The sequence below is a fragment of the Nycticebus coucang genome, chromosome 14 (genome assembly GCF_027406575.1).
Source record: "Nycticebus coucang isolate mNycCou1 chromosome 14, mNycCou1.pri, whole genome shotgun sequence".
In the NCBI taxonomy this organism is placed as follows: Eukaryota; Metazoa; Chordata; class Mammalia; order Primates; family Lorisidae; genus Nycticebus; species Nycticebus coucang.
Genome location: NC_069793.1, coordinates 50,787,164 through 50,801,190, shown reverse-complemented (window position 1 = coordinate 50,801,190; position 14,027 = coordinate 50,787,164). Strand labels below are relative to the sequence as shown.

The 14,027-nt window shown below is 38.8% G+C and overlaps 1 protein-coding gene across 1 annotated transcript; it reads right to left on the bottom strand.

Moving 5' to 3' along the window:
* Nucleotides 1–2,439: 2,439 nt before the first annotated feature.
* On the bottom strand, nucleotides 2,440–13,553 carry LOC128564391 (eukaryotic translation initiation factor 1-like). The gene is made up of 3 exons (XM_053559881.1): nucleotides 13,338–13,553; nucleotides 9,501–9,587; nucleotides 2,440–2,956 (listed from the first exon to the last, which is right to left on the bottom strand). Exons 1-3 carry the CDS (start codon nucleotides 13,551–13,553, stop codon nucleotides 2,618–2,620), a joined length of 642 nt encoding a protein of 213 aa, XP_053415856.1. The 3' UTR covers nucleotides 2,440–2,617.
* Nucleotides 13,554–14,027: the final 474 nt, after the last annotated feature.

Genomic DNA, 14,027 nt, shown 5'->3' with positions numbered 1-14,027 from the left:
TTCCCTGTACACCTTTACTAATTTCTCACCCGTTTTCACCTTGTAAACCCCTTGATGGTCTTTTTGCTTACTCATTTATTTATTTATTTTTCATTTTTAAAAATTGTTTCAGGTTAATTGAAGGTACAAAGAATTAGGTTACAATGTTTGCATTTGTTCAGTAGAGTCCCTCTTGTAATTGCATCCCACCCCCAAGAGGTGTGCCTTACACCCTAACATTGGGCCCATTAAGTGGGAGCACACCCGTCCCCCTCCCATCTCCCCTCTTCCTGCTCCCTCATTCCCCTGCCCCTCCACCTTGAATTGATTTGAGTTTTTCTCTTAAGTGGGTGTGTATTAGATCATCTACTGGCTTCATTAGAATTGAGTACATTAGATTCTTACTTCTCCATTCTTGTGATGCTTTACTGAGAACGATGCACTCCATCCAGGTTACATACAAAAGATGTAGTCTCTATCTTTTAAAATGGGTGAATAGTATTCCATGGTATACATTTACCACAGCTTGTTAATCCATTCCTGGGTTGGTGGGCATATAGCTTGTTTCCACATTTTGCAATTGTAAATTGAGCTGCAATAAACAATCTAGTGCAAATGTCCTTATGATAAAATTATTTTTTTCTTCTGGGTAGATGCCTAGTAATGGGATTGCAGATCAAATGGAGTTCTAATTCGAGTTATTTGCAGATCCTCCAATACATCCAAAAAGGTTGTATTAGTTTGCAGTCCCATGCTTACTCATTTATTATCTGCCTCCTTTCTCCTCCCCTACCTGACACTAGACCATGAGTGCAATGAGAATAGAGATTTAGTTTATTCACTTCTATAGCCAGAAACAGGAACATATACGTTAAATGAATGGGTCGAATGATTTAATACAAACAATAAACAGGGGTGGCGCCTGTGGCTCAGTGAGTAGGGTACTGGCCCCCTATACCGAGGGTGGCGGGTTCAAATCCGGCCCTGGCCAAACTACGACAAAAAAATAGCCGGGCATTGTGGTGGTTGCCTGTAGTCCCAGCAACTCAGGAAGCTGAGGCAAGAGGATTGCCTAAGCTGGAGGTTGATGTGAAATGTGATGCCACGGCACTCTACCAAGGGCAACAAGGGAAACTTACTAAATGCAGAATACAAGTGCCTATATACAATAACTAAGAAAATGCCATGAAGGCTACGTTGAACAGTTTGATGAGAATATTTCAGATTGTATATGAAACCAGCACATTGTACCCCTTGATTGCACTAATGTACACAGCTATGATTTAACAATAAAAAAAATTATAAAAAATAAAAAAAACAATAAACAAAGTTGTTTGCATTTTTAAGAAAGGCAACAGAACACATTGATGGAAATGGAGCGTTGGGGGTTCATGTTCTTTTAGTGAGTAGCATCACCTTCAGGCCTATGCAGAAGGCTGTGGCCAAATGAATTAGAATAGTGGTCTTCCCACACCTACCTAATTACATCCATTGCAGACACCCAAATATATCGATGTCTGATACACTTTAAATTTGACTTAATACATCCAAGTTATTTTTTACTTTCTTCATTTGGATTTCGAACAGGCATCTCAGATGTAGCATAGCCAGAGCAAGACTTGGTTTCCTCCATCCTAAGAATAGTATACCCTGCAGGAGAAAGAAAGTTGTGCGCATCAGTGGGTCAGCTTCCACATTGAGGCCCGAGTCCCGAGGCCAGATGGAAACACTCCTTACAGAAACCATTTCTACCCTCCTATCCTGGCTCTATGAGTTGTTAGCTGTTTATGTGTTTAACATATAAACAAATGGGTATGTTTGTATTTTTTTATTTACTAAAATAAGTGCTAGTGGCATTTGGTCCCCAGCCATCCTATGTCAACCCTATTGTACAGTAATAATATTTTTAGCTCAATATGTGGCTGCCTAGCTAAAGGCTATGGTTTTCTAGCAGTGACTAAATTCAGCACGTATTTATATCAGGCTTTCTTAATCTCAGTGCTGTTGACATTTTAGGCCATATAACCTTTATTTTTATCAAGACATAATTCATACCGTGACAGTTATGAAGTATACAATTCAGCATTTTTTTCAAGTACTTTCACAAATTTTTGTTTAGTAATCACTACTACCTATTTCAGAACATTTTTCTTATCTTTAAGAAAAAGTTGTATCTATTAGCAGCCATTCCTCATCCCACCTTCTTGACCCCACTGGCAACCACTCATCTACTTCCTGTCTCTATGGATCTGATCTGCCTATTCTGTACATTTCATATAAATGGAATCACACAAGCTGAACTGGTGCATTGTTATGATGCAACAGCCACACGTTTCTCATGCCAAGGTTTTCTGGTAGGATTCACCTGTTTCTCTATTGATGTTCACTTGGTCTACCACGCTTCTCATAGTCAGTTGAGGATTTTGAAGCACAATTTAATGACTTTTTGCAATTTTTTTTTTTTTTGGCTCTTTTCAGTTTATTGAATGAAGGAGTTACACTAGTCCAAGTTAAAAGCAGACCCCAAATGGTTACATTACACAAGCTGTGAGGTTTTTAAACTTGTGACAAGGGACAGAGGGGAAATTCTACTCATTGCAAGGAAATCCTCACTTAAGCTTCAGTGAGCCACAAGCACTTAAAACCCATGAACCTTCAGCTGATCGTCCTTCGCCAGTCCAATTTCTACAAGGAACTGGCATATGTTCTTGCGCTGGTCACCCTGTAGCTGAATTACTTCTCCATATTCTTGATGTTCAATTACAGTACCATTGCAGGTAAATTTCTTCTTAAATGCCTTCACTAATTTCTTTTCATAGTAATCAGCGATCCCTTGAACAGTAGTAAGGGTCTTCCTGCCATTTCTCTGTTGAATTCTTAAATAGATATAATCCTCAGTGGCAGCAGGAAGCAGGTCATCACCCTTACTTGCATCAGTAAAGGGGTTGAAAGAGTGGAGGTTCTGGATAGCGACATACTATACGATTCCTTTTCGATTCCTTTTCCTTGGTGAAAACGGCCTGTGGAAGGTGGCTGCGGGAGAAGGACGATGGGGGGGACAGAGCATTGGGAAGTGAGGGGGTTCAAGGGGGAGGCTGCTGAGTCCTCAGTGGTGGCTCAGTGACTGGAGCTTTTGCAATGTTTTTTTCAGATCTGCTCATTACTGGCTGTCCTGACCACCTTTCATCAGTGATGCTTCCTCTCCACTCAGGAAAACGTTTAATCTGTTTGAACACTGCTGTTCCTTTCATGGCGTTATCCCCATAAACTTGGACTAACATGTTCCTGATTTCACTTCCAGTCTTTCCAAGTTTGACAAGAAATTTATTAATGTTTGTTCGCTGCTCTAATTTACACTCCCAACACTCCCATGACAGCACAAAAAAAACACGTAAGGACAATACTGAATGCTACTCTGCAAGACACCGGGCCATGTGTTGACATGAACACAACTGTGACATGCTGATACACCAATGTTATGAAACCTTACTGAGTTGTTTGTACAGTGCTGCCAACATAAGCACATGGTGGTAAGTATATGAACTTAATCGGCAGATTTCATATACTACAATTTATTTATCCATTCTACTACTGATAACTTAGGGTAATGGCCAGTTCAGGGTATAATGAACAATGTGCACAGTCTGTTACATGTTTTCTGATATGCACATGCACTGATTTCCTATACCAAGGACTAAAATTGGTCACACTGATATACATTTCCACCAGCAGTGTTGTGAGAGTTCCAATTGCACTGACACTATTTTTTAATTGTAGTCATTCTTGTGGGTGTAGAATAGTATTGCAGTAAGAATGTGTTGCTCTTCTAAGTTCTTTGTGTTTCCATATAAATTTTAAAATCAGCTTGTTGGTTTCTACATGACACAAAAACTCATATTGTCATATTGATTAGGATTATGTTAAATTTAAGGTCGTTTGGGGAAGAATTGATATTTTTATAATATCCAGTTTTATAATTGTTTGTTTTGTTTTGTTTTTGCAGTTTTTGGCTGGGGCTGTACCCTCCACCTCCGGTATATAGGGCCAGGACCCTACTCCTTTGAGCCACAGGCGCCGCCCAGTTTTATAATTATGCATAATTAGGTCTTCTTAAACTTTTCTCAGTTTAAGAAGTACATATGCATGTTTTGTAGTTTTCTATATAAAGACCTTATGTATCTTTTGCTAGATTTATTCTTAAGTATTTCAGAGTTTTTAAAATTTATAATTTTTAATTTATCATAGGTCATTTAAAATTTTTATTTTCTATTTTTTAAAACTGATTTATACAAATACTGCTAGATTTGGTTTGCTCATATAGAATTTTTTTTTAAGATTTTGCCTCTATGTTCATGAGCAAGGATGTGATCTGTAATTTTCTTTCTTGATATGTTTTGAATTAGGATAGTCTACCCTTTTCTATTCTCTATAAATAATAGTGTAGAATTTACATAATTTCTTCCTTAAATGTTTGCAAGAATTTACTAGAGAAGTTATTTAGAAAGATTTTTAATTATGGATCAGTAATCTTAGCACTCTAGGAGGCCAAGGTGGGAGGACTGCTTAAGCCCAGAAGTTTGAGACCAGCCTGAGCAAGAGTGAGAGTCTTTCTATACAAAAGACAGAGAAATTAGCTATGTGTGGTGGCACACACTTGTTGTCCAATCTACTTGGGAGGCTGCAGTAGAAGAATAGCTTGAGCCCAAGAGTTTAAGGCTGTGGTGAACCTTGATACCTAATGCAGGTGTACTGTAGCCCAGGCAACAGAGAGAGAGAGAGATTCTGTCTCAAAAACAAACAAACAAACAAAAATTATGGATTCGATTCCTTGAATAGGAATTTGGATTTTCTAAGCCTTTGAGGGCAAGTCGTATTTTTCTATGTATATGCCATTTTATTCTAAATTTGCAAAATTATTGGCATAATGATGCTCTTGATATACTCTATGACCTTATTAATGTTCGGTATTGAAATTTAGTGTCCTAGAGCGGCACCTATGGCTCAAGGAGTAGGGCACCAGCCCCATATACCGGGGGTGGTGGATTCAAGCCTGGCCCTGGCCAAAACTGCAAAAAAAAAAAGAAAAAAGAAAAAGAAAAAGAAAGAAAGAAAGAAATTTAGTGTCCTAACATGGGTAATTTTTAAAGAAATTAACTACAATCACCAGAGATTTAAGAAATTTATTATATTCCAAAAAAACAAGTTTGGCCTTGTTGATTCTCCATACTGTAAGTTTGTTTGCTATTTCATCAATTCCTACTTTTTCTTATTTAGATTTCATTTGCTGTTACCTATTCTAACTTTTTGTGATGGCTGCTTAGCTCGTCTCATTAGCCTTTCTATTTCCTAAAAGATGCATTTAATGCTGCATACTTCTCTCTAACCATGGCTTTAGGTATATCTCCTGATTTTGATATAAAGTATTTTTATTATCATTTAACTAAAAAAATTTTATTTTTGATTTAAGTTATTGTAAAAAATCATCAAAAATACACAAAAAATAGAGAATAGTATAGTGAAACCCCATCTACCCCTCACTTGGCTTTAACAACCTTCAACATCTTGCTAATCCTTTCTATTTCTTCCTTCTCATTAATATATTTGGGGTCCTGAAATATTTTCAAGCAAACTCTCTGCATCACATTAGTTTGTCAGTAAATACTTTACTAAGTTCAAAATGTTTTCTAAATCCTAATGGAGGAAAGACATTGAACTGTTGTAAAAATGTAAATGGAAAAGCCAATGTGACAATAGAAAGAAGGAGCCAGGCTCAGAACACTGGCTATGCCAATAATCCTATCACATTGGGAATCTGAGAACAGATAATCATGTGAGGCCCAAAGTTCAAGACTGGCCTGGGCTGGCAAAAAAACAGAGAGGTAGATGTATGGAACAGAATAGAGAACCAAGAGATTCACCCAGCTACTTACCATTATTTAACTTTAATAAGCCAATTAAAAACATTCAGTGGGGAAAAGATTCCCTATTTAACAAACGGTGCTTGGTGAACTGGCTGGCAACCTGTAGAAGACTGAAACTGGACCCACACCTTTCACCATTAACTAAGATAGACTCTCACTGGATTAGAGATTTAAACTTAAGACATGAAACTATAAAAATACTAGAAGAGAGTGCAGGGAAAAACCCTTCAAGGAATCGATCTGGGTGAGTATTTTATGAGGAGGAACCCCCGGGCAATTGAAGCAGCTTCAAGAATACACTACTGGGACCTGATCAAACTAAAAAGCTTCTGCACAGCCAAGAACACAGTAAGTAAAGTAAGCAGACAGACCTCAGAATGGGAGAAGATATTTGCAGGTTATGTCTCTGACAAAGGTTTAATAATCAGAATCCACAGAGAACTCAAATGTATAAGCAAGAAAAGAACAAGTGATCCCATCGCAGGCTGGGCAAGGGACTTGAAGAGAAACTTCTCTGAAGAAGACAGGCGCACAGCCTACAGACATATGAAAAAATGCTCATCATCCTTAATCATCACAGAAATGCAAATCAAAACTACTTTGAGATATCATCTAACTCCAGTAAGATTAGCCCATATCACAAAATCCCAAGACCAGAGATGTTGGCATGGATATGGAGAAAAGGGAACACTTCTGTACTGTTGGTGGGAATGCAAATTAATACATTACTTTTGGAAAGATGTTTGGAGAACACTTAGAGATCTAAAAATAGATCTGCCATTCAATCCTATAATTCCTCTACCAGGTATATACCCAGAAGACCAAAAATCACATTGTAACAAAGATATTTGTACCAGAATGTTTATTGCAGCCCAATTCATAATTGCTAAGTCATGGAAAAAGCCCAAGTGCCCATCGATCCATGAATGGATTAATAAATTGTGGTATATGTACACCATGGAATATTATGCAGCCTTAAAGAAAGATGGAGACTTTACCTCTTTCATTTTACATGGATGGAGCTGGAACATATTCTTCTTAGTAAAGTATCTCAAGAATGGAAGAAAAAGTATCCAATGTACTCAGCCCTACTATGAAACGAATTTATGGCTTTCATATGAAAGCTATAACCCCCTTCCCCATATTCTTATAACCTAAGAAGGGGGAAGGTGGAGAGGGAGGGGAGGGAGGGGGGAAGATGAGCAGAGGGAGGGTGATTGGTGGGATTACACCTACGGTGTATCTTACAAGGGTACATGTGAAACTTAGTAAATGTAGAGTATAAATGTCTTAACACAATAACTAAGAAAATGCCAGGAAGGCTATGTTAACCAGTGTGATGAAAATGTGTCAAACGGTATATAAAAGCAGTGTATGGTGCCCCATGATCGCATAAAAAAAAAAGACTGGCCTGGGCAACATAACAAGACCTATGTGTTAAACAAACAAACAAAGAATAGCAGGCATAGTGGTATGTGCCTGTGGTCCTAGTTACTCAGGAGTCTGAGGTGGGAGGATTTCTTGAGCCTAGGAGTTCAAGTCTTCAGTGAGCTGTGACTGTGCCACTGCATTCCATCCTGGGCAAAATAGCAAGACCCTGTCTCAAAAAAAAAAAAAAAAGAAAAGAAAGAAAGAAAGAAAAGAAAAAGAAAAAGTCAGTAGAATAGTGTCTAGCACATAGTAAATGTATTATTTTGTCTAATAAATGTTAGCTATGGTCGTGGTCATTATCATCATTTTTATGGGAATATAGAATTTCAGCTGGGATATGCCATGATTAGCACTGGGATTGTAACTGCTGGTGGAATGGGTATTATATTTAGGCTTCAACGTACTTGAGAGGGGTGTCTAAAAATATATAAATTTACAGAAATATATATAAATATATATTTATATATTTATATAATATATAATAATTTATATAATTTATTATATATGATATTTATATATTATATTTATTTATTAATGTATTAATAAATTAATAATTATATATAATTTATATAATATATAAAAATTTATATAATATATAAAAATATATATTTATATATAAATATATACATTTACAGAAATTGAAAAATCAGACCCCCTCATGGTGTAGATGGGGAGTCTGGATGTTCTTTTTCCTTTTACTTAAGCACAGTGAAAGCCCAGATGGTGTTTTCATCGACATGAGATAAGGAATAAATTTCCTCAATCCAGATTAAGAAAGAACTCATTAAGTTTTCACATGATCCAGGAAGATAAAGAGACTTTCAGATTAATAAAGAACTAAAATTTACCGAGTGGTTTTATATGTGCTAGACACCATTTGAAGAAACTTACATTTATTTTCTTATTTCACTGCTTAATAATTCTACACGTCTTGTACTTTCCTTAATTCATTTTACTGAGTCATGAAGAAGTTAAGTAATTTTCCAGGCCTACATGTTTGTTAAGGTGTAGAGCTCAGCTTTAAATAAAGGCAACTCCAGCCCAAGAAAATCCCATCTTATTTATTCCCTGAAACATGGGAATCATTTGAACACATGTTTTAGGGTGCATGAGAGAGACAGATATATTTAGTTATGTCAGTGAACCTGTGAGGCAGGCATGGATGTATTGATAGGAATGATTGAGCTGGTTATTGCAGAGAAGTTTTGCCTAAATAATGGGAAACATGGGCATAATCCTAGGTAGGTTACATTAATATGCAGAAGAAGAAAGCTGTACTTGGTCTAAAATGAGTTTCTCTGGACAATCTGTCCCAAGTCTTTTGGCAGCTCCTCGCCCCCTGAGGATTTTACATTATTGAGTTGATCTCTTTCATTCCTTTCTCTCTGGGATTCTTTTGATGTTGTTAGTACTTTTCTGTTCACAAAGTCTTTCTCAGCAACCCGGTGAGGTAAGCAAGGCAAGTATTGGTGTTCTCATTTTACAAATCAGTTAAGTGGTTTGTCTAAGTCACACAAGTAGGAAGTATCAGAGGCAAAATTAGCCTAGTCTAATCCTGTGCTCTTTCTATTATGTCCTACTTGGCATTCTAAAATACTGCCTCATTCCCCTGTTGATTTTTAAATTGTACTGAATAATTAATTACGTGCTGCAACAACAGCCCTTCTATAGCATCTATGTCCATCCTAGTAAGAGGTTTTGAGGCCAAACTTGAGTGTTTCTTGAAAGATTATTTCTTGCTGATGAATTCTCTGATTTTAGACAGTTAGAAAGCTTTTCCTATGAGTTTTTTTGTAGCATGACTAAGTAAAAATTTACCTGAGGAGTGAACTGTTTCTGCCACCCCTCTACTGTTGAGCCTTGTCTTAATTATTAAGCTTTTTTGTGTCTTTCAATAAACTCTGAACGTGGTCTGTACTCTTTATTTCATCTTGGTTGTCCCCTCTGCTCTGCTCAGAAGGGGTGTGTCGGCTGAGACCCTCTGGCCAGGGTACTCCCTAGTGTGGCATGAAGGGCCTCCCTAGAAGGTATATGGACAGATTGCCTGTGAGGGTGGCAAACAGGCTTTTCTCTGGCCCTCTTTTCACAACGGACGGTGGCCTATCCTAGTCTGCTTTTGTGGCTCTGTGTTAGTTAGTGGTGTGTCTTTCATAAATAATAAAAAATTACCTGAGCTTCACTTCGCTTTGATTTGGGCAGAGTAGAATCAGAAATTAGTCTAAGGTGTTTTCCTTGCCCCGTTCTCTCCCCTCCACCCTTTAGAAAGGCAAAAATATAAATCAAAGCTTTTTTCCCAACCCAGTCACATTGATCAATTCAGAGTTACCTTTAGAGTTAAAACATACTCACTATTTAGATCTAGAACTTTTTTTTTTTTGAGACAGTCTCACTATGTTGCCTTTGGTAGAGTGCTGTAACGTCACTGCTCACAGCAACCTCAAACTCTTGGACTTAAGCGATTCTCTTGCCTCAGCCTCTCAAATAGCTGGGTCTGCAGGCACCTGCCATAACGCCTGGCTATTTTGTTGTCATTATTGTTGTTGCAGTTGTCATTGTTGTTTAGCTGGCCTGGGCTGGGTTTGAACCCGCCAGCCTCAGTGCATGTGGCTGGCACCATAACCACTGTGCTACAAGTGCTGAGCCTGGATCTAGAACTTTGAGTCTACTTTTTTGTTATTATTTATTTATTTTGTTATTAATATCATCCCTCCATGTAAACATTCATTTAGATAAGGCTAAAATGCCCTTCAATCATCAACATCTCCTTCCACTGTAAGTAGCCACTGTATGGAAACCGCCCTTTGTAAAGTTAATCAAAGGTGGTAAAGGTGGGAACAGTGACAGAGCCCTGAACTATACAAAGAAATAGAAATAATTATATATATGTGTCTCCAACCATTGTTCTTTAACTTGCTTTTCTATAATTGCTTACTACTCAGTAGTCACATAGGTGACAGTCTTAAAGATTCTTAGCTTTGTTCATTGCTTCCACAGACAACACCATTCTTGTGAAACCTAAGGCTTATCTTTGATACCCTACTTTCCAGGGGCTCAAATGACACAACCCGACCAGTGGCCCATACCAAGAAACCAACTCCACTGGTCTTATGACCTGGGAATTGACTCAACACAAAAAGACAATTTCTGCTTCCCAATCCCATGAATTCAGCCCAGTCAACTAGCAGACCCAATTCCCTGGGCCTTTGTCCACCAAACTGTCTTTAAAAGCCCTTTTTCCCAAATTGCCTGGGAGATGAATTTGAGAATATCCTACTGTCTTCTCACATGGTACCTGTGATATTAAACTCGTTCTTTGCTGATTCACCTGATGGATGAATAGCTGTGAACATATGTGGCTTTGGTCACAACAAAGAAACACTGACAATTATTGGTGTCCCTTATCTCTTGCCATCCCACTGGGTTGCCTCTCCCCAGTTGCTCCCTGCCTAGAATTCCTGGTAGGCAAGCCTTTGGCAGAACTGCCAGGGGGTCCTTCCCAGCAACAGAGACTTTGATTTGAGACTAATTTTGGAGGCAGTTAATATTGAATCTATCCTTCTAGGCCTGAGAAAGATTGGGCTGAATTGAACCCTGACCTTGACTCACTCTGAGGGCTCTCACATCTACCTCCAGCAGAAGCAGCCCACAGCCTGTGCTCACCTCTTTCAACATGTGTCAAGTTTGTCAATCTTTGCAAAGGACTTTCGTGTTTGCCAATTCTTTCTGTTGTTTTTCTATTCCCTATTTTGTTTACATCTGCCCTAATCTTTATTATTTTTCTTTTCTTCAAGTTGCTTAAGATGAAAGTTTGAGATATTAATTTGAGATCTTTTCTTCTGTCTTTTTTTTTAAATGTAGGTGTATATAAGTTTCCTTCTCAGCACTGCTTTTGCTGCAAGTCTTAAGTTTGGTACGTTGTGTTTTTGTTTTCATTTATTTCAGTTTCCTTTGTGGTTTCTTCTTTGACACACTGGTTGTTTAAGAGCATGTTGTTTAATTTGCACATATTTGTGAATTTTCAAATTTTCTTCTTTTATTGATTTCTAATTTTATTCTATTGTAATCAGATAATATACTTTGTTTTGTTCTTGTTGTTGTTTTTTTGAGACAGAATCTCACTTTGTCACTCTGGGTAGAGTACAGTGGCGTTATAGTTCACAGAAACCCCAAGTAGGGACTATAGGAGCCTGCCACAATGCCTGGCTATATTTTTAGAGACGAGGTCTCACTCTTTCTCAGGCTGGTCTCGAACTCATGAGCTCAAGTGATCCACCCACCTCACATGGTACAGGCGTGAGCCATCATGCCCAGCCAGACAATATACTTTGTATGATTTCTATCTATTAAAATTTATTAAGACTTGTTTAGTGGGCTAACATGTGTTCTTTAATGAAGAAACCTTCCATATGAGTTTGAGAAGAATGTGTATCTGCTATTGTCAGCTGAAGGTCTAGTTGATTTATAGTGTTATTTAAATCTTCTATTTCTTTGCTCAGATTTTGTCTAGTTGTTCTAGCTATTATTGTATATGGAGTGTTGAAATCTTTTATTAGCCTGAGCAAGAGTAAGGCATTGTCTCTACTAAAAATAGAAAAATAAAAAACTATTTTGGCATTATGGAAGACACCTGTAGTCTAGCTACAGGTGAGGCAAGGTAGGCTGAGGCAAGAGGATCACTCAAACACAGGAGTTTGAGGTTTCTGTGAGCTATGACCCCATGGAACTCTACCCAGGGTGACATATTGAGACTCTGTCTCATATAAAAAAGAAAGAAAGAAAAAAAAGAAAGAAAAGAAAAAGAAATCTTCAACTATTATTGTTGAACTATATCTCACTTCAATTATGACAGTTTTTATTTCATGCTTTTTAGGACTCTATTGTTAGTTGCATATATGTTTATATTGTTGTATTTCCTTGATGAATTGACCCTTTTGTCATTATATAATGTTTCTCGTAGTCTTATGTAATAATTTTTGTCTTAAGACCTATTTTGTTTAATACTATGCATTAGGATAGGCACTCCAGATCTCTTGTTTACCATTTGCATGAAATATCCTTTTATAGGAGGGAGAAAAAAGCAATGGACTAGAAGCAGCCTGCCAGCACGCTGAACTCAAGGAAAGAAGTAAAAATTGCAGGCAGCTGCCTACCTACAGATTGCTCTTCTCAGAAAAAATATTGTAAAATCACAGAGAAGCAATGCAGGACCCTCAGTATGAAAAAAAAGATGATGGGGTAATATATTGGACAAAATCAAAGAATGTGTGAGGAAAAATAGGAAGATAGAGCACTGGGGCACCATATTCACGCTGTAGGTACTGTGTGAGTTGCAAGAGGGCTCCACCCACTGCCATAGATCTCTGCCTGCTTGAACCAGGGACCTTCCTGGAGTCTGTGTGGAGTCATTGCACCAGACAACAGGTGTGGTGGGGATTAGGCAGCAGCTAAAGCAACCCTGACCTTTCAGGTGCACAGGGCCAGGTTGACACAGGACTCAGCTGGCTGCTGCCTTCACATTGCCTCCACTGGGGTGGGGAGAGAGCAGACTGACTGGAGGTTCCTTTGAGCCATACTCTGTAATTGGAAGCCAAGTGCCCTTCCCTTATAGAACAATGGCATATGAATATGGGAATTGACTGGGTCACAGCAGGTTTTAACTTGAGAGGCTTTGGATGACTACTTCACTGGGTCCTGGGGTGGGGGAGGAGGAACTCTGAAGTCCCTAGGCCACTGGAATCACATTATTTGGCATCCCTACAGTCCCTAAACTTATGGAATAGCCTGCCACTTGCATGACCCCAACTCTGCCCTCTGGGGCACAATTGCCTCTTGGGTACTTAGTCCTGAACCTGCCCTCCAGGTCAGATTAACCCTGTTGCCTAATAGCTCTGCTTCTGATTCTGAGGTCCTGCTCAGAAGCCCTGCTTCAGGCTCCTCCACAGTCTCAGCTAAGAGGCTCTCATGTTGGAGACCAAGGCTCCACTTCTATTCCTCCAGAGCACCTACCAGACCCAGGACACCATCTCCAGGACTCCAGTGCTGCACCTGGGCCCCAAGGCCCCACTCTGGCACCTCCACCATTGCCACAGGGCCAGAGACTACTCCAAACTCCAACACTCTGTACATCACAGTCTGTACATCACAACCTGGTTTGAGCAAACACTCACAGCCCAAGAATCCATAACCACTGCCATGATAGCCTTGCCCAGCTGGTGTTGTCATCTCTGCAGGGAGATGTTGTCATCTCTGCAGGGAGACTCTGGGTAGAGGGTCTCCACAACATCAGCTTCAGTGAAGAGGATCTCACCCAGGTCCCAACTTGAACATCCTACAACTATCGGGTAAACAACCCAATACCCAGCACAAGCAGCATCCTAGCACAGACTCGAACAGAGGCAGTTGTGAATGTATAGATCAAATCAGAACAGCTGCTTTACAGGTTTCTAAGGACACATCCCTCCACTACCAGAACAGGGGAAGAATCAATAATTAGGGATTGTTTTTTCTTCTAATCGAGCAGGATGGTTCTCAGCAAAGAACAGGTGCCTTGAAAACCTATTATCCCTGAGATAAGAAAAAAGTTACAGATGAGAAGAAACCAGCAAAAGAACCCTGGTAACATGAAAAACCAAAACATTAACACCCCCAAGGGATCACAATGGAGCTACAATAGTTAACTCCAAATAGTAGTACAGT

Coding starts and splice junctions, on each gene's coding strand:
- LOC128564391 (XM_053559881.1), bottom strand. CDS start 13,553: ATGACAACACCAGCTGGGCAAGGCTATCATGGCAGTGGTTATGGATTC. Junction 9,588..13,337: donor GAGATGGTGTCCTGGGTCTG/GTAGGTGCTCTG, acceptor GCCTTTCTAAAG/GGTGGAGGGGAGAGAACGGG. Junction 2,957..9,500: donor CAAAGCGAAGTGAAGCTCAG/GTAATTTTTTAT, acceptor GGAATCGTATAG/TATGTCGCTATCCAGAACCT.